At 42.5% G+C, this 26,911-nt stretch overlaps 1 protein-coding gene across 1 annotated transcript in view; it reads right to left on the reverse strand.

Moving 5' to 3' along the window:
- Nucleotides 1–26,911, reverse strand: part of nek11 (NIMA related kinase 11) — a 254,128-nt gene that overhangs the window by 106,570 nt on the left and 120,647 nt on the right. Inside the window, exons 5-9 of the mRNA XM_033048704.1 lie at nucleotides 26,630–26,694; nucleotides 23,880–24,006; nucleotides 13,428–13,577; nucleotides 12,927–13,005; nucleotides 7,450–7,535 (exon numbers count right to left, since the gene is read on the reverse strand). Coding sequence (XP_032904595.1) covers nucleotides 7,450–7,535; nucleotides 12,927–13,005; nucleotides 13,428–13,577; nucleotides 23,880–24,006; nucleotides 26,630–26,694 — 507 coding nt within the window. The remainder of the gene's footprint in view (nucleotides 1–7,449; nucleotides 7,536–12,926; nucleotides 13,006–13,427; nucleotides 13,578–23,879; nucleotides 24,007–26,629; nucleotides 26,695–26,911) is intronic.

Below are 26,911 nucleotides of genomic sequence, written 5' to 3' on the forward strand. Positions count from 1 at the left end.
CCACCTACACTAGTCCCACCTATCACTTGCCAGGTTTGTTTGGCCCCACCTCTTTTCCAGTTTTCTCCCTCCCATCACCACAATGAGTTTGAAGATGGGTCTCAATGCAAAATATCACCGATCCATGTCCTCCGGGAACGCTGTCTGACCCACTGAGTTACTCCAGCACTTTATTTTTTTAAATCAGGTTTTATTTGATAAATCAGCATCTGTAGTTCTGTAAGTCTCAGTTAAAATAAATGGGATTGCTTGGCTCGCCATTAAATACAAGAATCACACGTGTTACAATGCACTGATGACTCAGATATTCCCCTCTTATTTACTATATGCTTTTACTTGGCATCTTTTTCAGTTTCTGAAATGTTTTTATATCATTCTAGTTACATCGAGCTTTATACATATACTAATGACAAATTATGTCTCCTTTCGAGACATTAAAATGCTGAAAGTGAAGTTTTGAGAAATCTCCAGAGCTTTGTTCTCATGGTTTATGAAACATTTGAAAATAACCCAATTGAATTAGTGCCTGTTGTCAGTGATCACTTTTCCAAACAAACTGAGATTCCAGTTGTCATGACTAAAACTCTAAAAGTTGTGCAGTACTTTGTGACTGACACAATTTCTCAAGTTCAAAGTGATGCAGCATAGACTATGGTGAAACACTAAAACAGCACTTGACTTTAATTTCAAGATCAGATTCATTTGTGAGAAATGAGCCTAGTTGGCAAAACCATCATTTATTGACCATCTTTAATAGCTCTTAAATTAATACAATAAGGTGCAGAATAGTTTGCATGTCCAACTGTTACACCAAATGGATCATTTCAGACAACAGTTAAAAATCAATAGCATTCCTTTCTACACGGCATTAATGAGTGAAATTAGTTTTTCCAGTAAGCAACGGCATCACCGACACAATTACCATGACCATCTTTTAATTCCATATTTATGTAATTAATTGACTTTAAATTCACCAGTTGCTAGGAAGCAATTTGACCTCATGTCTGCAGATCCCAGTCCTAGACTTTGAAATCAGTCCAAACACAAAACAACCATCCCTGACCACCAATCCCCACCCCCAGTCAGATCCCTGGGCATGCCTGCCTGTTTAGATAGTAAATCAAAGATGTTCATCGAAAAAATATGGGATGTAAAAAAGTTAAATGAAACACAGGCTGTTAACAGGGAACAAAGACAAATTAATTTATGCGCGGGTATTCTCAGTTGATCAATGTATATGTTTTGGAATATGACTTCAAACCATTTGTAGTCAAGTGTGTGATTTATGTGGTAATTATTCATGCAAATTCAATTCAACAGCTTGTGATTATAATATGCATTCCCTCCAATTAACATGTTGCCAATTCTCCTTCTAATTGCCCAGCCAGATAACACCCACGGTTTGCTACTTATTCCTTCATAATTGTAAATTTCATGAAAATCATATTCCAGTTTGTAATTAGTATCTGAAATCTAAATGTCGAAATGTCTTGCTCTGACTACATTTGTTTTAAATTATTTTAATTTGATTTATATTTAGAGATTTGTGAAATAGTTTTTGCAATATGATGCTCTCGCTCTAATTAGCAGCCAAGTGCCAGAACAAAGATGATACAAAATTTTGAAATGTGACTATTTGTGAATCCTATGGAGTATTTTTATTCTATTTAAATACTACTTAGGGGTATCCCTAAGAAAGATCAGTTAATTTCAAGAGCTTTACTTAATTGAATAACACATGTTGTAATTTGAGGGTCAATGGCTACCTGATTATCCAGCAATAATATTTGATCAAAAAGCATTTGGTCCACCTGATCCATGCTTCTGCTCTGCCAGAGCTAGCTAGCTCCCTGTTAATCAGATGCTTTCTGCACAGTCTTTTATGGAATGGAATACTTTATTGTCAATTTACCCAATGTATACAAATAGCAAACACATACGACGCTGACAAAGTTACAAAGCACTCCTTTTGTTCTCTCTCCCCCCCCCCCCCCCCACAGCGGTTTCCCCACGCCAGGTACCCAATTGTCCTTTGTTCTCCCCCCACCTCCTTCACGGTGATCCTCCATGCCAGGTCCTCCATTGTTCTTCCCCTCCCCCCTCATGGAGATCCCCCACACGCTGGGTCCTCCATTATTCTTCCCCTCCCCCCCTCACGGTGGTCCTTCATGCTCTCATCGACTGTCAATCACAGGTCAACCCACGAAGCATCACTGCCACGGCGAGGCTTCACCACACGCCGAGGCCCCATCATCGCGAGGCTTCACCGTCGCCGACGCCTCACCGCTGTCGACGCTCCACTCGTTTTACTCCTCTCTCTGCTATGTACTTAACCTCCCCTCACATGCATCAGTGCTCATCACCTCAGCCATGCACTTTTCTGCCTTTCTCCATGACAAGTAGCATCTCATGGAACTCCTATTATATTTTTTGATTATGACATGTAATGGGCTCTTCCAAAGCAGAAAGGTCTTAAGAGAGGAGACATTCTTCTTTGGCTGCAAGTTTGAACACATACAAGAATATCAGCCACCAGCTGTACTCATTTCTCAATAATCACATGGTCCATGAGACCAAGTGTGCCGTGAAGAGTACATTCAGCAGCCCATTTAGCAATAGCGATCAAACTTCTTCCTCTGTATGTACCTACCCAATCAAATTGCTTTAATGTTAATTTTCAACTCGCCCCTCAGTATTCCCTTTACCCAATCTTTTTGACATTCTCCCTTAACTATATCCTCTTACTTCTGGTGTCAACCTTATTTTACCTTAGTGCCACTATTCTGCATTGAATCTATATTCCTCTATTCCCTTACTATTCAAAATCCATCAAGTGCTGCCGTGAATACACTGTAACTGTAATTCAGTAACTGAACTGAACCAATTGGATGAATTTTATTATGTTTGCACATAATCAGTCATGTTTACCCAAGAAGGAGCTGTTCTACTCTTAATATTATATCTGGTAACTATTTATCAATCCACATACCTCTACTTTCAGGCAGGAACATAGATGTAGATAGAAAGTTGAGCTTGGACCAGTGCTCTAGCTAATTATATAAGGGCCGCAATTAAGACTTTACACTGAATAACTTCAGGATGGAGAGGGGAGGCAAATTTCTGATGAGGGGAAATTTAGACTTTTAAAGAGAAAGGCCAAGGCTTTAGTGCAGAATATTGAAATATGTAATAACTAGGGGTCATCAGTCTGAAGAAGGGTGCCGACCTGAAACATTACCTCTCCATTTCCTCCCCAGATACTGCCTGGCAGGTTGAGGTCCTCCAGCAATTTGTGTTTTGTTCACGATTCCAGCATCAGCAATCTCGTGTCTCCAGGGAAACTGAGAAAGTTGATATTCAACTGGAGTGTCTTATACATAAGCCTTTGTACGGTAGAATTAAGATGCACAGCCAATTAGCAGGAACAAATATATGTCAGCATTTATTGTACGAGGATTTGAATACAAGCATGAAAATATCTTAGACCACAACTAAAGGGTCTTTTGATTTCTCACCCTGTTAATGATTTCTCATCTAACTTCTTCTAGATATCGGCATGTTCTAGAACATTCAAACACTAATTCATTGCTTGCGTAACAACAATTATTCTACCATTAGACTGCAACATACTGTCAGTAAACTCCATAATAACAAAAGCTGCATGATAGAAGAATTCTTGAAAATTACTTCTTGTAATCAAGAGAGTGGTGAGTCTCTGGAACTCTCTGCCACAGAAGGTAGTTGAGGCCAGTTCATTGGCTATATTTAGGAGGGAGTTAGATGTGGCCCTTGTGGCTAAAGGGATCAGGGGGTATGGAGAGAAGGCAGGTACAGGATACAGAGTTGGATGATCAGCCACGATCATATTGAATGGCGGTGCAGGCTCGAAGGGCCGAATGGCCTACTCCTGCACCTATTTTCTATGTTTCTATGTTTGTCTCACAAGATGTAATGATTCCAATAAAAAGGGAACTGTTTTTGAGAAGAGAATCTATTTTAATAATGGTTTACATTCCTTACTCCAACATTGGTAAGGGACTAAGACCAAGGGATATCAATACATTTTGTGCAATATTCAAATCAATATAATTAAAATAGTAAGAGAGAGAATGATTTACCACAGTCCAACCAGCCCTTTCAAAGGATTTGACAAAACCTGAGGTGTAGTAGCTATACAAGGTAGGAAATACATCAGCCAAGTTGCACATGGCAAATTCCCACAATCACCACAGTAATAATGGCCAACCTTTCTTCGGTTTGATGATGAAAGTCAAGAGTGAATATTCCCCAGAATACAAAGGAGAACAGCCCTGATCTTTATTGAAATAGCGCCATGGGTCCCTTTATCTCCTACTGAAAGAGCAGATGTGGCTTCAACGTAATATCTCACCTAAGGGCAGCACCTCTAACATAGCACACTTCTACACTTTCTATTCTCTCATCTCTAAAGAGGGATTTGAATCCAAACTCTTAATTTGGAGGCAAGAAGGTTACCAAACCAGCCACAGTCAAAAATAATTTATAATTTATTTCAAGCAGCACAGATTCTATTAGTTAGAGTACATCACCCCCAGGGTCTGAGCCTCTGGCCCAGAGAACTCTCACTGCCTTTACAATCTTTAATATCACTCACATGTTGAACAATGGATTGACATTGTAAGATATTATTGGCCGCACATTAAATGTAGTACTTAGAAGCAGGCAATTTTATAAATCACAAGGATTAGCAGTGTGATTAAAAGTGCCAAAGGGTAACAGGTTTAAATATGTGTGTAAAACATACAGGATACGGAGTTGGATGATCAGCCATGATCATATTGAATGGCGGTGCAGGCTCGAAATGACAATAAATTGAATTGTATTGTATTGTATTGTACAGACTATGAACAGCGTAGGATCGAGCTTGACTATTAACTTGCAATAGTCGATCTCAACGTTAATCAACCGTGCACTCCGTGACACCCATTGAAATACCCAAGACCCTTTCTGTAATCACTCCCAGCTATTCAATATTCAGTAATGAAGCATTTAAATCCCACAATTTAGTTATAGCCCTGTTTTACAGATAACCACTTTCAAGTTCTTGATCATATCTCAGGTTGCAGTTGTTCTCATTTAGTGCGTCAGTTTGATCATTGAAATTAGAAGGGATTTTTCAATTCGTAGACACAGAGAATTTGGATTGGATTCTGAAATGCAAACCTCAATCGGCCTTTCCAGCTTCATCAAATGTCAGTGGGATTTCAAAGGTTTAATCCTCTCCAACAAGCAGAGTGGTCATTTGAATATTATAATGGGGCATCAGATATATTCACACTAAATCTTGCCTCGGCCACCTAAGATTTAAAAAATCTGCTGGCTAAATAGATATGGACAAAATGCCTTTCCGATATGTTTTCTGTAATCTGTCGATTCCAACTGTCTTGTTTCCCTTCACCATTCATCTTCACATAGAGTCTATCGTCTGTGGTAGGCAGGTTACTGGAGAGTATTCTGAGGGATAAGATAAATATGCACTGAATATACAGGGGCTAAATGTGAGGTTATCCACTTTGGTAGCAAAAACAGGAAGGCAGGTTACTATCTAAATGACGTCAAGTTGGGAAAAGGGGAAGTACAACGGGATCTGGGGGTCCTTGTACATCAATCTATGAAAGTAAGCAAGCAGGTACAGCAGGCAGTGAAGAAAGTAATGGCATGTTGGCCTTTATAACAAGAGGAACCGAATATAGGAGCAAAGAGGTCCTTCTGCAGTTGTGCAGAGCTCTAGTGAGACCACACCTGGAGCATTGTGTGTAGTTTTGGTCCCCTAATTTGAGGAAGGACATTCTTGCTATTGAGGGAGTGCAGCGTTGGTTTACACGGTTAATTCCCGGGATGGCGGGGCTGTCATATACTGAGAGAATGGAGTCGCTGGGCTTGTACACTCTGGAGTTTAGAAGGATGAGAGGAGATCTCATTGAAACATATAAGATTATTAAGGGCTTGGACACACTAGAGGCAGGAAACATGTTCCCGATATTGGGGGAGACCAGAACCAGGGGCCACAGTTTAAGAATAAGGAGTAAGCCATTTAGAACGGAAACGAGGAAACACTTTTTCTCACAGAGTGGTGAGTCTGTGGAATTCTCTGCCTCAGAGGGAGGTGGAGGCAGGTTCTCTGGATGCTTTCAAGAGAGAGCTAGATAGGGCTCTTAAAAATAGCGGTCGGGGGATATGGGGAGAACGCAGGAACAGGGTGCTGATTGGGGATGATCAGCCATGATCACATTGAATGGCGGTGATGGCTCGAAGGGCCAAAGGCCTACTCCTGCACCTATTGTCTATTGTCTAATTGGGGATAGTCAGCATGGTTTTGTATGCGGGAGACCATACCTCGTCAATCTGAGTTTTTTTTAGGAAGTATCGAAAACGATTGATCAGGGCAAAGCCATAGACGTCTATATGGACCAGCAAGGCACTTGATAAGGTATTGCGTGGTAGTCTGCTCTGGAATGTTAGATAGCAGGGAGAACTAGCGGAATGCACAGACAATTAGCTTCATGGAAGAAAGCACAGAGGGATGATGGACGGATGTCTTTTGGACTGGAGGCCTGTGACAAGTGGTGTGCCTCAGACATCAGTGCTGGTCCTTTGTCTGTTTGTGGTTCATATCAGCAGTTTGGATGAGAAGATATGAGGCATGATTAGCAAGTTTGTAGATGACATGAAACTGGGTGGCATCATAGATAGCGAAGATGGTTAGCATAAATTGTAGCAGGATCTTGATCAGTTAGGCAGGTGGACTGAGGAATGATTAAGGAAGTTTAATAGAGATAAGTGCAAGGTGTTGCATTTTGAGAAGTCAAACCAGGGCAGTACTTACACAGTGCATGGCAGGGCTCTGGGGAGTGCTGCAGAGCAGAGGAGTGCAGGGAAATATGAATCCATGCCAATCATCAAGCACTAATTTGTACTAATCCCATTCTATTCTCCTCTCACTCCCATCAATTGCGTTCCAGACTTTACTACCCAGCGACACATGAGAGTGGCCAATTAGTCACCAATTCCAACAACTATGGGACATCAGAGGATATGGGAGCACACAAGGAAAAGCCATTAAATAACAGATGCAAACTCCATGCAGATGTGAGGATGCGATATGCTGCTGGATCTGGGAGCAGCAATTCGCAATCTCCACCTCCAACAACAACAGAGCACTTGAATAACTAGGAGCCCCCGATACCTCCAACCACCACACCTCAATGCTCCCATTGTCCCTCAAAGCATCCAGTCTATCTGCTGTCATTCCAACATCCACTACCCATCATTGACTTCAAACCCACTTCCTTGATATGTTTTGATTGCCCTAGTGCGTTCAACCCACCCCACCCTATAATGAGTCTTCAGGCTCCAGTATTAGAACAATGAAGGCTACCATAGAGATCAAATGTATGAGTTCTTACTTACAAGGCTTTCTTTATTTGCAGAGCATCTTTTTGGGAGCTTATCATTTTGTCTTTCATGGATATGTTTGAGAACTTGCTTTTTATGTTCTGCAATTTATAACAGAGGAAAAACAATCATTAAAACATGATATGGCAATACTTTCAATATTCATGCAATGCAAAGGCAAATATAGAGGAATCCAACAAATCCAAGAAATATCAAACAAATAAAGCTACAAGCAATTGTGTGTGAATAATTAAAAGCTGGGAATTCAAGAATCTTCAACTGCATTATTTCTCTTTCCACAAATTCTCCATCCTACGTTTTTCCAGCATTTTTCTTCAAATTTCCACAATCTGTAGTGTTTTTTTTTTTAATTTCTAGGCTGATCATTAAAATATGAAACCATTGAAAACAAGGTTTCCCTTTGAAGCATTCACTTCCTCCTTCACAACTGCACAAGAAGCATTGCAGTAACTTTCCAAGGCATTTTCAAAACATCCCCGTAGCAGAGAAACCAGACAAAGGAAAGCAAGCACATAGAAACCCTTGGTCCACAAGCTTTCCCCCCAAATCACAAATCATGATAGACACAGGAAGCTGGAGTAACTCAGAGGGACAGGCAGCATCTCTGGAGAGAAGGAATGGGTGACGTTTCAGGTTCAGACCCTTCTTCAGACTGGTTAGGGATAAGGGAAACGAGAGATATAGACAGTGATGTGGAGAGATAAAGAACTGGGATGTCTGGAATCGGAGCTGGAATCCCCGAGGTAGAAGATGGAGGCGCAGGCAAGCACCGAGAAAACACACGTGGATGTGGTAGCGAGTCTGGGTTAAAATGTGGTTGTAGAGTCGGAGTGCAGCAGGAATCACAGAGAGGGAATAGCGAGAGAGGATGTTGCAGAACTCTCGTCAGAGAGAGGAGGAGAACTTCTTCAAAGCAGACATACCTTGAGGAGATTTTGTAGTGGAGCAGACAAAATGTATAAGAAGCAAATGCAGATTTAAACCGAAGATAGACACAAAAAGCTGGAGTAACTCAGTGGGACAGACAGCATCTCTGGAGAGAAGGAATGGGTGACATTTCGGGTCGAGACCTTTCTCCAGACTGGTTAGGGATATAACCAGTCTGACAATGCATCGCTGGGACAAAACAGGAAACTCAAAGCACAAGGATGAACCTCATTTGTAGCAATGGAATAAGGCATATCAGCATGTTTATAATGGCAGTCAGATAGGTGAAATTGATGCAGACTTTCCATCACCAGCCTCACTCACAACTCATTAAATAAAAGGAATGTCTAAAAGAAAAGCTGTTGGTCTCTCCTAGCATGTGAAATATAATGTATGTACTCTCTAACAATATGTTTTCACTTACAATTGACAGAGTATAGATTATTCTTACACAAGAAAATCTAGTGCTACTTTAATAGGGCTTTATTCTTTGGAGCGCAGAAGGTTAAGGGGGGACTTGATAGTCTTTAAAATGATGAGAGGGATAGACAGAGTTGACGTGGATAAGCTTTTCCCACTGTGAGTAGGGAAGATTCAAACAAGGGGACATGACTTGAGAATTAAGGGACTGAAGTTTAGGGGTAACATGAGGGGGAACTTATTTACTCAGAGAGTGGTGGCTGTGTGGAATGAGCTTCCCGTGAAGGTGGTGGAGGCAGGTTCGTTTTTATCATTTAAAAATAAATTGGATAGTTATATGGACGGGAAAGGAATGGAGGGTTATGGTCTGAGCGCAGGTATATGGGACTAGGGGAGAATACGTGTTCGGCACGGACTAGAAGGGTCGAGGGCCTGTTTCTGTGCTGTAATTGTTATATGGTTATATGGTTATAATAGAAATTCTGAGTTCCAATCACCAATCTGTCACAGTCGACCAATTTAGGTCCTGTCAGTAAATCTTTAGGTCGATGACCCTCCCATCACTGCTTGACATGACAGGTCCTGTCAGTAACTGGAGAAGCTGACAAAACTGAATGTATTTTAGAGATTTGTTTGACAGTATCAATGACACCAGTCAAGTTTTTATTCTTGTGGTTTCCCCATCTCTTTAACTGCTCGTAAATGGATGAGGATCTTGTAACACTTCCCAGCCTGTCGATAAAAAGGACTAAAGCTGTCCTCTTCACATATTTATGTGGTTATTAATTAAATCCTTTGACATAATGAGAATGAGGGTTTTAGAAATGCCAAAAGCCGTTTCATTTTTTCCCACATTATGAATTGAACAGTGTTAACATCTCGGAGATTTATGTCAGGAGGTCATTCCACCTATTCTCTCAATGCTGGCTGATAAAAAAAAAAACCTTAAGACTAATTCTATGCCACAGCCTTCTAGATAATACCACATCAAGTGCCCATCCAAGGAGTTTATAAATATATTTTGGAATTCAACCTGCACCAGCATTTCAGGTGGTAAATCCCAGACTCCTACCACTCGTTGGTTGAAGTTTCATTTCCCATAAGCCCTCTAATCTTTTAATCAATGATGCATAATCTATGTCTCGGGATTGACATCTCTGAAAGGGGATATTGGCAGAGTAAGTTAAAAGAAAATTGTGCAGTAAGAAAGCTCTCAATCCCAAAAGAGGATGGTGTGGCAGATGTGGGGGATTTCCTTCCCAGAGCTGGGGAACGGTGTTGAGAAATACAAGGCATTTGATTAAGCTTGAGGGGCAGACTTGCTGCTTCATCAGGGACCAAATACTGTGTGGGCTGAAGGAAGAAAATTGAAAAGGAGTGCAGAGTAGATAATCAAAAACTGTGTCTTTCAATGTCAAGGTCAAAATCAGACAAATCAGATTTGAAAATGACGTGGTTTTGATATATAGCGCTCATATCAAAGTAGGAGTATTTTAGAATATTATACAAGTAGGCCATTCAGTCATAGGTCATATGTGTATGTCTCATTACACCTTCCTCACATGCATCTTTTTTCACAATAACATTCCAGTGCCTTACCCCTCATTTAGCTTCCCCACAAATGCATCTGTACTATTCACCACAGCACCTCCTGTGGGAAGAGGTTCCACATTCTTATTGATTGCTGCTTAAAAAATCTACAGATGCACCACAGAAAGCACACTGTTGGGTTGAGTACAAACCCAACCAATCCCATAGGTATTGACACTACATATCCTCCCATTCTGTCTCTAGTAAAGATGGCATCCCCTGCTCTCAATTTCTCCGTCTCCACTGCATCATCTCCCAAGACATGTCTTTTCCCAGGACATCTGAGGTCCTCTTTCTCCAATAAACATGGTTTTTCCACCTACTGTTGTAGATGGATTCCTCACCATCATCTCCTCAGTGTCCTGCAGTTCCACTCTATCCTTGTCCATCCAGATAGGACAAGGATAGAGTTGCCCTGGTTCTAACCTTTCACCCCACCTCCCTCCGCATCCAACACACCATTCTCCAACATATCTGCCACTTTCCACCTGATCCTGTCACCAATCACCACCCCTTTCAGCTTTCCACAGAGCCCACTCCATCTGGAAGTCCATGGTTCACTCATCCCTTCACACCCAAACCACCCCATCCCCCCAAGGATCTCCAGGTGGCTGACCACTTTAACTCCCCTTCCTCTTCCCATACTGACCTTTCTGTCTTGTGCTTTCTCCATTGACAGAGTGAGGCCACACGCAAAGTGGAGGAACAGCATTACGTAAACTGCTTGTGTAGCTGACAACCTCATGGTATGAACATTGAATTCTCCAATTTTAGGTAATTAACCCACATACAACCACCTTTCCTGCCCCTGCCCCCCCCCCCACCCCCCACCCCTTCCCTGTGCCTTATCTGGATGCTCATTCATTTCTCCCTTTCAGCTTCCCCTGTCCCCTTCCACCTATATTCCTCCCTCAGTTTCCACATTTCACGCATTTTTCATCATTATCTCACATTCTTTGTATTTTCATCTCTGGCCTCTGTCCAACCATCTTTCAATCAGAAGTCCCTCACGTATCCACCCAGCGCTTATTAGATTTTGTCTCACCCCCACTTCTTCCAGTCTTCTCCTCCCCCCCTCCCCCACTTTCAACCCGAAACGACTCCTATCCATGCGAGCCTGACCTGCTGAGTTACTCCAGCACCAAGTCTTTTTCTTGTAGGGTTGTATTGCAGCTTGGTTTGTGAATGGTTCTGGCTAAGACCAGAACAATTTGCAATGAGCTGTGGATGTAGTCCAGTTCATCACACAGACCAGATTCTCTACCAGTTACTCTATCCACACTTCACAAGGCAATATAATCAAAGACCTGTCTTGCCCTGGTCATTCCTTCTGCTCCCAACAGGCAGAAGACACACAAGCTTGAAAGCATGCACCGTCAGACTCAGGAACAGGTTCTGCCCCTCTATTATCAGGCTTACTGAATGGTCTTTCTATAAGCTAGGGTACTGTCCCATTCATCTCAACCAGATTGTAAATGTTAGACTTTGTCTCTGGAACTGATACTCACTTCTCCTTGGCATCAGCTCCGCCTACATCAACCGACTCCAACTGGTCCAGAACGCAGCCGCCCGACTCATCACCCACACCAAATCCTGGCATCACATCACTCCAGTCCTCAAACAACTTCACTGGCTTCCCATCTCCCACCGGATCACCTACAAAATCCTGGTCCTCACCTACAAAACCCTCCACCATCTGGCCCCCCCATATCTCACTGACATCCTCTCCCCCTACCAACCCTCACGGTCCCTCAGATTCACATCAGCCGGTCTCCTCTCCATCCACAAATCCAACCTCCGCAGTTTTGGGGACAGAGCCTTCTCCAGGGCAGTTCCCAGGCTCTGGAACTCCCTCTCCCAACTGATCCGCAATTCCGTGTCCCTCACCATCTTCCAGTCCCGCCTCAAGACCCATCTCTTCACCTCTGCCTATCCTTAGCCCCACGTCCCCCTCCCTTTTCATCTGTGCTTGAATTGCCTCATATTGTGTTTTGAATTGTATTCTGTCTTTAATTTGTGTACTAGTCATGTCTCTACTATTTATTTCATTCCGCATACATGTTTTTCCTCTACTTGCTAAATTTTTGTAAGGTGTCCTTGAGACTCTTGAAAGGCGCCCATAAATAAAATTTATTATTATTATTATTACAATGCTGAGAAGTATATTCTGCATTCTGTTTCTTCCCCATTGCTCTACCTATTGTACTTAGGTTTGGCTTGATTGCATTTATATTATCTGATTTGAAAAACAAAGCTTTTCACTGTACCACGATACATCACAATAATAGTTTCCCATAATTTTATTCACTACCTTTAAATCTTCCTTCTGCCTCCTCTGTTCAAGCCTAGCTGACATCTCCTCGTATCTTGCATTCTCTTTCCTTACCTACTTCAATCACAAATCTAATTTCTATCTCTCAAGTGCTTATCTAGCTACACTTTAAATACACTTATTATCTCTGCAATTGCAATTGATGAAGTACCTGGAAGGTGAGTATTGCGTGGATTATTAATGAGGGGGTTATTTTTAATACCTGCAACTGTAGATCAATATATGGAATTTTCAGAATTTCTGCAGCTGATGGTCGATGTGATGGATTCTTTTGTAACATGCTGAAAAAAAGTACCATGCATTGGTGGAGAATAAGCAGCTGTACCGTCAAGCTTACATTGTATTGAGGTGGATTTTGTGGTTCTGAGGAAGGAGAGGTTGTCACAACTCACTGTTGTTATTCCATGAAATTGGGGGCAATCCAGTAGTTTAATGCAGAAATCATTAAGTTGCTGACAGTGATTCAGCCCCTTCGACGACAGAGGATCCTGTCGCCTTGGTCAGATGACAGAGGCTCACCCACCGCGGACTGATGACAGAGGACCCTCCGGTGAGACTGGCTTACCCACCGCAGACTCAGAATCTGCGGTCAGATGCACCACAGTGACACCCCAGAGGGGTTAAGCCAAGCCTTCTTTGTGATCAACAGCATCATCCCCACCATGACATCCAGGGCACTACTGACAGTTGAAGACACACTTACCTTGTCATGATTGCATTGAGATTTCTGGAGAAATGATCTGGCAGTGAAGGAACCTCACCTTCCACGATCTTCAAAACAATTGACATAAAGTTGTGACCAGCAAATGCATGATGCAAGCAGCACATCTCATACAAAATGCAACCCATCGACCTACGTGTTTAGGAGAGAAGAAACACGTCTTGGTCACGTTTGAAGAAGGGTCTCGATCCGAAACAACACCTATTCCTTTTCTCCAGAGATGCTGCCTGACCCGTTGAGTTACTCCAGCATTTTGTGTCTATCTTCGGTCTAAACATGTTTCGATGTCCATATGATATATTACAAGGGAGCAACTAAAAGAAAGAATTGCATTTTTATAGGTGCCTTTCACCTATTCTTCCCTCCAGTGTTCTCAGAGGTTGGTTGGACTATTGGTGCCACTATTCCCTGTTAGAAATACCAGAGAATTCAATCTACCAACCATTGCACATTTTGCATTGAATACAAGAAAGTTGCAAGAATTAGATACTGACCATTTATCGTGAATGTTAAGTATGGAAAGAGGTAATTTTGTTTTGTATTAAGTGAGCACACACTGTGGAAGGGAATAGGCTTGAGACAATTGGAGAAATAGGCAGAATGGTATAGCAAATGAGTATAGTTTTTTTAGTTTAGTTTAGAGATACGACGCAGAAACAGGCCCTTCGGCCCACTGAGTCCGCACCGACCAGCGATCCCCGCACACTAACACTGTCATACACACACTAGGAACAATTTACATATACACCAAGCTAATTAACCTACAAACTTGGGAGGAAACCGAAGATCTCGGAGAAAACCCATGTGGTAACAAGGAGAAAGTACAAACTCCACACAGACAGCACCTGTAGTCAGGATTGAAGGCGGGTGAGGGGGGGTGTGGTGGAGGGTGAGGGGGGGTGTGGGTGTGGGGTGTGGGAGAGGGTGGGTGAGGGAGGGTGAGGGGGTGTTGGAGAGGAGGGGTGGGGGAGGGTGAGGGGTTGTGGGTGGGGGAGAGTGAGGGGGTTGTGGGGGAGGGGGCGTGTGGGGGAAGGGGGTGTGGGGGACGGGGGTGTGGGGGACGGGGGCGTGTGTGGGGGAGGGGGGAGTGGGTGTTTGGGAGATGGGGGGGGGAGTGGGGAAGTGGGATGGGGTGTGGGGGAGGGTGTGTATGTGGGAGGGGGGAGGGGTGTGTGCGGTGGGGGGGAGGGTGTGTATGTGGGGGTGGGGGAGAGGGGGCGTGGGAGGGGGAGTGGGGGGTGTGGAGGGGGAGTGGGGGGTGTGTGGACTCAAAGTCCCCTGGCCCTGGTTCCGACCACACTCATCGGCTCCGGACTCATTCAGCAGCACCAGGCTCGTCGTGGTGGCTGCCGTTGCCACCCACGAACATCGCCCCTGCCCGCAAACACAGCCCCCGCCCGCGAACACAGACCACTCTCTGCTCACTCCACTCTTTCAGCTTTATTCTCCCCGCCGGTGATTAACAGCAGGTGCCAGAAGTGGCATTGCCGTCCTGGCAAATGACAGACAAATAACTTTTGTAATATTTCACCAATCGGAATACAACTTGTTGCACTTGCAGCGCAGGAGAATGGCGAGTAAGGTGGCGAAAAATCGTAGCGCTATCAGGTACCATTTTTGCTTAAATTTAAAAACAACGCAAACTGGAAGAGGACAAGATGAGTTTTATAAGTATACTAGTCTATGTGGAACCCCGTTGGTCCCAGCATCACACAGGAGGGCTGGACCCCAAACCCAATATTCCACCTTTCCACTAATTTCAATATTGGTGGTCAGTGGGGGGGGAGGGGGGGTGGCTTTCTGGAACGCTAGTATGGGTATTGTGAGCTGAAGGGACTGGTTTCCAGAGGACTAGTATGGACATTGCGGGCCGAATGGATTCTTGGGCTGGCAGCTCAGTCACTCAAGCCTGTTGTGCTGGCAGCTTACTCACTCACGGCTGGTGGGCTGGCAGTTGACTCACGGCTATTCCTTGAAATTCCATTTCAAACAGGGTGCAAGGCCACCAAATTCAAGTGCAGTTTCTTACCACTTCAAGCAGGGTGCAAGGCCACCAAATTCAAGTGCCGTTTCATACCATTTCAAGCAGGGTGCAAGGCCGAAAAAGACATCGAGTCGTGACCTCTCCCTCCTCCATCTTGCAGAGACTGAGCCACGCCCACACTTTTGGGTTTTATAGTCCCTCCCCACATTCCCACCAGAAGGGGCATGGCCTTCATGGCGTGATTGACAGGAGAGAGAATCTCAACATTTTATAAACACTAATAACTCTTTTATTTTTAATCGATGGGAAAAATCCTTGGCAACTGATGAGCGGAGGGGGACTCTGAATAAGATGGCCAAAAATCACAGTTGTACGTCGTAGCGTTTGTTCTAAAATCAATATAAAGCGCAAACAGGAAGTGGTCAAGATTAGACTTTTAATTATATAGAAGGCAAGGCAACTTTAATTAGGCAAGGCAACTTTAATTAGGCAAAGCAACTTTAATTAGGCAACACAGCTTTAGCAATTCCAAACCAAAGGCAACACAGCTTTAGCATTTCCAAACCAAAGGCAACACAGCTTTAGCATTTCCAAACCAAAGGCAACACAGCGTTAGCATTTCTAAACCAAAGGCAACACAGCGTTAGCATTTCCAAACCAAAGGCAACACAGCTATAGCATTTCCAAACTATATTTTCAAACCACATTAAGGACACTGACAGGTAACTAAAACCACTCACAGTTTAGTAGACACGTGTTCAGTGTTATCACAGCTCAGACTGAGAGATGTGACCCTCTCGAAAAATACTATCAAAGTTCTACAAAATCCTCCACACTGACTGATGGGAAAAGCAATCCAATGTTGATGCCTCCAAGGCCAATGTCGCCAGCACTGAAACCTTAGCTTCAATCTTTCAGCTGCACTAAGCAGGCTGTGACATTTGCACACTTAAGGCCAGATTCATGAAGCAGACACTATTCTAAGCTCTGTCATAGGAACGGATTACAAGACATAGAGTTAAAGACTCAAAACCTCTGCAGAAATCCAATACCCTCATTGATTCTTGGGAGCCTCTGGTCCATGACACTTAAAATGGAGAAAAAGCATTAAAGATAATATAAGGAGTCTTGTGCCTGCCGCATACATAATTTATGAAGGAGCACACCACCTGACAAACTAAAGCAGCTACGCACCCTATCAGATAGCTCCTAACCCATCTAAGGAAGAGTCTTTGTTCCCACATTGGCCTCCTTGGCCACCCCAGACCCCACAAGACTGGAACTGAAGCAAGTCATTCCCTATCATGTGTCTACCTAAGAAAAAAAGAAAATCTAGCCTTAAATCCAGTGTGAATGCACTGCACACTGGAAGATCCTGCTTTCCAGTTGCGTCTCAGCCGCAGACCCATCTATGCTCGCAGGTGGACACATTACTTCAGAAGAGAGCAGTGGAGTAATCCATTGTTTCCATGGACAATATTTCTCTCTCAATCACCTACATCGAAGAAGAGAATGGCCTGCTCCATATCACATTCTTATGCTGGGATCAGGAGGTGCACGAATCTGTGACCGCTTTTCATACATTTGAACTATGACAATACCTCAAAACTACAACCTTGGTTCTAGTGTTTTGGGATGTTCTTAGGTTGTGAAAGGCACAAAATGTGTATCATTTTCTTTTAAATGATGTGATGTGACTGACTATCGTGTGATGCATCCGATGCACATTAGATATTTTTACAGTCAGTATTTTACATTTTACTTAGAACACTCAGACGCCTGAGCTCAACAGAATGTTCATAATTTTAGCTTGCTCTTATGCAGTACATTAATTATTTGACTGTGTTTCTTGTGGATAGATATTAATTTGATGTTGGAGAATGACAATGCTACAGTCATTCAAATTTCAGTGCCACTGACCTAACCACTCAGCCCAATGGTTTGTGTGTTCTTGCAGCTAATTGAACCCAAGGGATCCAGGGAAAACAAATTAGTTCAATCCTCAAATCCACATCACTAGCAGGACAAACATAAAGGTTAAATGAAAGAAACTTAATGAGACCAGTCACAACCTGTTGCTAATACTGTAACTTATTTCCCATTCCTCTGGAGATAAAGCCCAGTATTTCATTATTTTGGTCTGGCCTTTGTCACACTCCCCTTCAAATCCTCCTGACAAAATCTTACAGGTGAAGCTGTTGCATCTGTTCTGCATTTCAAAGAGGTTCACTGACATATTAACCAACTCCTGACAACCCCAGGCATTTCCACCACCTACAAGTTGCATGTTGTCATTTGACAGAACACGCTCTGCCTGCTTGGATGTGAGCAACTCCAACAACAATTATTGCAGCTGAACATGATCTAGGACAGAGCAGCCATTTTATTGGCAGCTGGAGCAGAAGAGCTACCAGCAGCGCGGTGGTTAACTTAATTGTCATGGTTCTGGATCACACACAGTGTACCAGATGGATTTCTATGACATATGGTGTCTTTCTGGAGACTATTACCTGAATATTGGTATGACTATCCATTTCTAAACTGCCTTTCCTCTCAAAAGCCCTTGAAAAAGTAATTTTAAATCAACTTATACCTTACCTTCACCAAAACACTATCTTGGAAACTTTCCAATCAGGTTTCAGGGCTCACCATAGCACAGAGTCTGCCTTGCTGAAGGTACACAATGACCTATTGCTCACCGTTGACTCCGGCGACTGTGCAATTCTGCTCCTTCTTGAACTTAGTGCAGCATTTGATACTGTCGACCACACCATCCTAATTGGCCGTCTCCGGTACGGGGTTGGTATTGATGGCACTGCCCTGAGCTGGTTCATCTCCTCCCTCAAACGTAGGAGTTTCTCGACTAACATAGGCAACTCTTTCTCCTCCCCAGTTAGCCTCTGCTGTGGGGTTCCACAAGGTTCCATCCTTGGCCCCATTCTCTTCTCCCTGTATATACTCCCCTTAGGCCAAGTCATTGAAAGGCACGGCATTTCCTTCCATTGCTACGCAGACGATACACAACTCTATCTCCCCCTGAAGCCCAAAAACCAATCAAATCTACTTAACCTTATCCACTGCCTCGAGGATATAAAGTGTTGGATGGCCCAGAACTTCCTCCAACTAAACGAGAGTAAGTCTGAGGTCATCCTTCTCGGCCCTCGGACTCAATCAAAATGATAGCAGGCAGCCTTGGAAGCCTTACCCCACTACTCAAACCTCACGTCAAAAACCTTGGCGTGATATTTGACTCAGCACTGAAATATGACAAACAAGTCAATGCCGTGGTAAAAGCTAACTTCTTTCAGCTTCGAACGATAGCTAAAATAAAACAATTGCTCCAGTTTGATGACCTGGAAAAGATCATCCACACATTCATCTCCTCCCGCCTAGATTACTGCAACTCCCTTTACAACGGCATCAGCCAATCTTCCCTGTCCCGCCTGCAACTGGTCCAAAACGTCGCAGCGAGACTCTTGACAGGCACCCGAAAAAGGGACATCACCCCGATCCTGGCCTCTCTCCACTGGCTCCCTGTGCAGATCTGTATAAACTTCAAGATCCTCCTCCATGTCTACAAAGCCCTCAATGGGCTTGCTCCCACCTACATAAAAAGTCTTCTCACCCACTACACCACCTCCAGGTCCCTCAGATCGGCCGACTTGGGGTTGCTGAATATCCCGCGGACTAGGCATAAGCTCAGGGGTGACCACGCCTTTGCGGTTGCAGCTCCCAGACTGTGGAACAGCATCCCGCTTCCCATCAGAACTGCCCCCTCCATCGACTCTTTTAAGTCAAGACTAAAGACTTATCTATACTCCCAAGCCTTTCCTGACATCCTCTGAGTGAGGGCTACATGTATATATGTATGTAGTTTGTTTTGTTGTGCTATTCTTATAACAAATGTAAAGCACTTTGGCCAACGAGAGTTGTTTTTTAAATGTGCTATATAAATAAATGTGACTTGACTTGACTAATATATTACTAAGTATTAGTACTGACTATTTTACTCAGAGGCAGCTGCAGAATTAAAAATTCTTGTTTTTTTTTAATATTTTGGAAATTTAAAGAACAAATCAGTCTCAGTAATAGTCTCCAGGAAGACACTATGGTCATAGAAATCCAACTGGTCCACTGAAGTCCTTTGGGGGAATGGAGTCAACCACTTCTACTCCATCTTGTTCAAAATGGGATTCCTGACTCTCTAGTGTGATTGACTCTTGTTCAGATGCTGCGTATTCATAAACTGGGGAATGTCCGATTCACCTCTACCCTATTAGACGTTGTCTCTGGAACTGTTGCGCTAAAATGCTGAGAAATATATTCTGCACTCTGTATATTTTTCTTTTGCTCTACCTCTTGTACTCGAGTTTCATTTGATTGTATCTATATCTAGTATTATGTGATGTGATTAGATAGCATGAAAAACAAAGCGTTTCACTGTACCTCAGTAAACATGCTATAATGCTGAGAACTATATTTTGCACTCTGCATTTTCCCTTTGCTCTATCTATTGGACTTAAGTTTGACGATTATATTTATGTATAGCATTATCTGGTCTGATTGGATAACATGCAAAACAAAGCTTTTCACAAGTATTTCACTACATGTGCCAATAATAAACCTAAATCGAGTTGTAATTAGAGATCGATGATAACTATTGGTGTTGTCAATGATGTCCACATCATAGGAATAATAAATGAAACTCCTTCCACCCGCAGTGTATCCTACCCATCTTGTAAACCATCTGACAAATGCCCTGCAGCAACTTGCCAAGGTTTCTTCAGCAGTTCCCCTCAACCCTCTTGAACCCATTTCAATGGCAGCAGCGGAACAGGAGAAATAGTTTCTCTGGTTTCCATCCAACTCACACACCATTCAAACCAGAAAATATATTGTCATTGCCGCTTGATCAAAATCCTGGAAATCCCAATCCAACTTTGGCTAGCTTCAGATTTAGCCCTGGTCAGTAGCTCCAGCTGGTACAACCCGAGCCCAACCCAAGCCTTTCCCTGTCCCAGCTTCAACTACATCCCTACGCACAACTGATCCAGCACAGCAGAGCTCTGGTGGACAGAGAAATTTCCAACATTGGGTTGTAATAATAAACCTATTTGAGATGATGTGAGGAATGGAGGAAACGCACGGAGAGAAAACTGGGAATGAGATAGAGTTGCAGGCAAGTTAATAGCTAATCCTTTTATAGCACTAGACTCAGTGTGCAACCAAGAGCTTTGTACTTCTGCAGAGTAATCGCTTTCCTGGAATTGCAAAGTTTCTGTGAATTATTAAATTCACATCTGAATATACTACTATTGCATTCGGTTACGATATGCCCCCTCCATCTGCCAGTGGAGAAAAAGATTACTGCTGACAAGAACTATGGCCAATTGATCTAATTTGAAAAATGCTGCAAAAGGACAAGCATTGCCACTTCGACGAGTCGCAATTCCAACCCATCCATCTCAAAGCAAAGTGCGGTTAAATGCTTTCTGGATAATACAAAATACAATATTGTCGATGAATCGCAACAACAACAAAAAAAATGCTGCCTGCATGAAAATATATTCAGGGTAGATTGATCATGCAACTTTTAATGTGCAGTCTGCAGAATAACTGCTAGTACAGCAACATCAAATAGAATGCAGTCACATTACTGCTTTTGGCTATCACTTCACAGGAAAAGAACATCTGTATAACGCAATTTAAAATATTGGATACCAATTAAAAAACAAGGCAGTTATCATGTGAGGGAAAAGAGAAGGGTGGCTGGAGAGAATAGGAATTATGGCAGGAATTGGATGTATAGATACATTGGTCAGTTGGAAAAAAATGAGGTCACAGCTGTTTATTCTTTTCATAGAAAAGGCAGAGAGAAATGATATTGTCAAGATCCTGAGGTGGGACAGAGAACAAAGCAACATGATCATGTGTGCAAAGAGGAGGGTGGTACTATTAGGACCAGAGATATACAAAACACAAGGGTTTATTAATACTACCAACCATGGACCAGGTATTTTGAAGATATATTATTAGAAAACTTAAAGGGACTCTGTAGTCAGTACCGTCTGAGATTTTCACAAGTAAAACATAGAAACATAGAAAATAGGTGCAGGAGTAGGCCATTCGGCCCTTCGAGCCTGCACCGCCATTCAATATGATCATGGCTGATTATCCAACTCAGTATCCTGTACCTGCCTTCTCTCCATACCCCCTGATCCCTTTAGCCACAAGGGCCACATCTAACTCCCTCTTAAATATAGCCAATGAACTGGCCTCAAATACCTTCTGTGGCACGATGGGTAGGATACATCTCGGTCCTAAAAGATTTTCCCCTTATCCTTAAACTGTGACCCCTTGTTCTGGACTTCCACAACATTGGGAACAATCTTCCTGCATCTAGCCTGTCCAACCCCTTAAGAATTTTGTAAGTTTCTATAGGATCCCCCCTGAATCTTCTAAATTCTAGCGAGTACAAACCGAGTCTATCCAGTCTTTCTTCATATGAAAGTCCTGACATCCCAGGAATCAGTCTGGTGAACCTTCTCTGTACTCCCTCTATGGCAAGAACATCTTTCCTCAGATTAGGAGACCAAAACTGTACGCAATACTCCAGGTGTGGTCTCACCAAGACCCTGTACAACTGCAGTAGAACCTCCCTGCTCCTATACTCAAATCCTTTTGCTATGAATGCTAACATTTGTTATGTGCTATCGGAGACAGTTAGGGGATAACGTCATTTTAAAGATGTTGGCTGAAAGGAATAACTTGCAGACCCTGTTAAGTCAGGTGTTGCAGGATCATTTGCTGTGCATGTTGACAAATAAGAGAATTTAAGCAAAACCCCGATTCTGATGTTGAAAGGATTTTGCAGAATAGAACAAGCTTAGAATGGACATTGAAGAATGTGAGACGGTTTTGCTCAGGACATTAATCTGAGGTGCAGGAAGGCAGCAAGCCCATGGAGATAAATATGGACATGATCTACTTGGTGACAGACTCTGGTAGATGCTGTCATTGCAGTCGGATAAATTATAAATCTGTGAGGCATACATGGGAAATGACTGGGTACCAAGGAAATTACTCATCCTCAGAGTGTCCCGTTAGAACAACCTAATGTTTTGATTGTGGCTGAACATGCCTTTGTGCACCAGTGGAGAGATCATTAAAAGAGATAACTGTTGATAAGGATGATACCCTCTGATTGTTTCAGCTGCACAGGAGAATTTGTGTAGAAAAGTCTGCTTCTGGAATTAAATACTTCACTGTAAACCTGTACTGGAGGTTTCCTTATCAACTGAAGACACCAGATTAACATACTTGTTAATACGCTGCAAGCCGGTCAGTTATTGGGGAAATTTGCAACAAAAGTACCTTAATCTCTTTTTATTGAGACAATTAACTGGTTCAGGAGGAACTGTCCAAGCTATGGCAGAGATGAATTGTTGGAGAGAATGGGTCCTGTAAATATAGTACATAGAACATGGAGATGTTTCTAAGAGAAAATGATTCAGGTGAATAAGAGAGAACAGAGCATAATACGGCTTGGTAATAGAGACGGTTTTAGTAATAGGTAGGTTTTGTGATGTAAGCTTGAGACCAGCGGTGGGGGGCTTGGTGCTGGAACCATTGCTATTTATCTAGTTTACTTTAGAGATACAGTATGGAAACAGGCCCTTCGCTCGACCGAGTCAACGCCGACCGGTGATCACCTGTTCTATCCTGTTCTAGCACTAGTTCTATCCTACACTCTTGGGACTATTTACAGAAACCAATTAACCTACAAACCTGCATGTTTTTGGAATGTGAGAGGAAACCGGAACACCTGGAGAAACTCCGTACAGAGACTACCCATAGTCAGGATCAAACCCAAGTCTCTGGTGCTGTAAGGCACTAAATCTACTGCTGCACCACTGTGCCGCCCTTAAATACATGAACAATTTAGTTGTGAGTGCAGGAGCTACAATTAGTGAATTTGCAGGTGACACTAGAGTAATGTAGACTAGAGTAATGTTGATAAACTTCTGAGTGGAGCAGGACAACAGCAAAAAGGAAAAACAGTGAAGTAATGCATTTTGGGGGGCTAATAAGGGCAGCAGAAACAATGAACAGCAGACACCAAGAGGAGTCATGAGGAACAAAGGGACATTAGTGTACAAGTCCAGAGATCCCTGAAGGTATTGGCAATTGTTTATTATTGTCATGAGTACCAACACACAATGAAAAACTTTTGTTTGCATGCTGTACAGGTATTATATGCAGAATATAGTGTTACAGCTACAGAGAGCTTTGAACAAGTGAACAAATTAAACAATACCTCCACAATTGGGTTAATCTTTGTGAAATTAACAGCTAAATGAAAATAGATCCGATAGTGCTACAGATGTGAATTTGTCATAAATTGCCACACTTGGAAATGATTTATCAGAACTTATCGACTACCCACTTACCATATGTCAGACTTGGAATCATAGCCCTGGTGGCTGAGTACCTCTGGGCTCATGTAGTAGGGTGTCCCAGTAAATGTAGTCGCCAGGTCACATGAACCCATCAGGAAACAAGATACTCCAAAGTCTCCTTAAAATAAAGTACATTATTTTTTTAAGTTTAAGGAAACAAACTCTAGATTCAAATGATATGGTTGGTTTTAAACGTTGTGTAATGTGTCTCCTAAGTTCCACAGCTGCCGATTTATTTGCTGGGCTCATGCACCAGACCAGCAAGTAATTAGATGGCAGAATGGCTCTTGATTTCAGATTTGAGAAGAGGCCTTTTGCCTCTTGCTGGAAAATAGCAATGGAACCAGAGACCAAAAAGCAAATCAACCTATGGTGCCAGAGATCACGGATGAGATATTAAAGCTCTGAACCGGCCCTAATGAGTGCCCCCCCCCCCCACCCACTCCCTTTGGACAGTCTCCCTCAGATGGTCACGTCAATCAATTCAGCTTGCTTATTTATGTATTGTATTTATTTACCTTTCTTGTACATCAGTGGAGCTGCACACTAAATCTCGTTGCACTGACGTGCAATGACAATAAAAGATATATTATTATTATTATTATTATTATAAAAGAGTGCTACAAATCAGTCTTCACCCAGGAAGAAGATGCTGCTAGATATTCAGCAACAATATGGTCAAGGTTGCAAATGGGCTAAAAAATTATGAAGAGGTACAAGAATAGGCTAAATGAATTTATAGTGGGGGGAGGAGGAGGTGGGGGAAATCACCTGGTCCAGACAGAATACATTCTAGTATATTAAATTTTGTCCACCACCTATCCTGCATTCCATCAGCATGTCCGCATCTCCTTAAAGTCACAGTTCACTATGCCTCCAAGATTTGCTTCATCTGCATATTTGCAAATTGAACCCTGTACCTCCAAGTCTAATTCATTATTACATTTTAAAGAAATCAGCAGTCCTAATACCAAACTTGGGAAACTCAATTGTGTATATCCCTCGAATTTGAGAAACAACTTTAACGGATGCAATTTCAAAAGGGGTAGAAGAACAGAGAAGTGCAGTGGGATATGCAAAGTTTGTTGGGAAGTGCAGGGCAGGTTAGAAAAAATGGTTAGAAAAACAAAATGGCTAAAAAATAGTGACAGACAACAGATATGTATTGAGGGTATGATGTTGTTTTCTGAAGTATTATGTCCAGTTCTGGGTGCAATACTTTGGGAAAGATGTAAAAGCATTGGAGAAGCTATAGAAGAGACTTCCCAGAATAAATCTCATCACTGATGAGATTTAATTGGAATCCGAGGAGCAAACTTTTCACATGGGGTGGTTGGTGTATGGAACGAGCGGCGAAATAGTTCGGAGGAACTATCTGAGGAACAATGCCAGCGAGTGTCTGCTAATGTTTGGGTGATGCAGCTGTCATGGTTAAATAGATGGCAGGCAGGGTGTGCAAGCTGCTGATGTGGGTGTGTGATGTGATATGTGCGTAAGTGTGTTAAGTGAAGCATGCAAGTGTTGGGTCTCAATTATGACTGATAGAGATGTGGTGAATTGTCACAGAGAGCTGGAATAGTGGTGAGTTGCTGAGATTGGAAAATGGTTTTAGTGAACTTGGAACATTTTTGTGATATCATGAATCAACTTGCATCACTGTGCTCGTGTCTCAAGGCTGGACTCCTGATCTTGACTTCCATACTATCTGTGTTCACTGTCATCTGAGTATATCTGAGGCGTTTCCTAGCCCCTTCCAGAGAAAGGATGTCTCCAGCACTGCATCTATGAACCACAGAGCCTGCACTGCTCTCTGCTGCTCCCCAGATCCGATTCATTATGGAAGCCCCAGAACCAGATGCAATCCATGTCCCCTTTAAAAGATGGAACTTGCTTTAAAGCAGTGTAAGCTGGCTTTAACTCCCTCCCTCATTAAATTAATCCTCCGCTATCTATCCGACCAGTCAATAGCAAAGATGGTGCTGGCTGCAGCTGAAATAACCAAGCAGCATGGTTTTCTTATCGTTTTTGTTTGGTTTATATTGAGTTTCGTATTGATTAGCTCTGATTCTTTCTCTGCCTGACCTGCTGGAATCTTCTGGTGATATTCCAACTTTAAAGCGACCATGGGGATTTGCATTTACACTAACTTGTTTGTGCAATTTTTGCCTCTACAGAATCTCAGGAGCTATTCACCAGTGGATAGACTTTTTATGGCAAAGTTATTCACATGCCAGTAAACACCCTGACCTTGTTATGGTCATTATGGCAAATAATTTATGGCAAATCTGGTTGTATCTGGAAAAACAATTGTGGGTACTTAACCTCAGAAATGCCATGGACAGGTCGAGTTAGGGTTGGGGTTTAATTATCAACATCGGCAGACCTATTAAGTGTGGGAGGAATATAGAATCAGCAGAGATTTATTTTAGGCAAGTTTCACATCTAATGTATATAAATCATACAAGTATAAGAAACTCAGCAAAATGCTGGCAGCTAAAAGTAAGACAAATTGTGTCAGTGATGAAAAGTTCCACTCCAGAAAAAGGAACCCAGACTGGAAACAAAACAGCACTCATGTAATTGGCATGTCAAACAAATACATTACCCATTCAAATGCAATGCATCTCTTGCACAAAAGCAGATACTCTGTGGTTACTGCTGAGGTCAGAGGCAGAACAGTCAGTAAATCAATGTCAGTTATAGATACATCCAAGACAAGGATCAGTAATGGCAATTCTTACCTATTTTTACAATGTTATTTTTTAAAAAGATGTTGTTGCTTTTCAAATCTCTATGAAGTATTCTTCTGCGAAGTTTAATTTGGAAAAAATAATTAGTGGCACCACAATATAAGCAGAAAACACATGCTGTTACTTGTAGCCTAAAGGGAAAGGTGTTCAGAAAATAAAATGGCTCTAAGTTACTTCTGCTAAAGCTTCTAGCAAGATTATTTGATGATAATAACAATGACAGCACAAGCTGCAATGAACAAATGTTCATTTAAATTAGACGTCTTCATCAAT

Source organism: Amblyraja radiata, chromosome 2, assembly GCF_010909765.2.
Source record: "Amblyraja radiata isolate CabotCenter1 chromosome 2, sAmbRad1.1.pri, whole genome shotgun sequence".
Lineage (NCBI taxonomy): Eukaryota > Metazoa > Chordata > Chondrichthyes > Rajiformes > Rajidae > Amblyraja > Amblyraja radiata.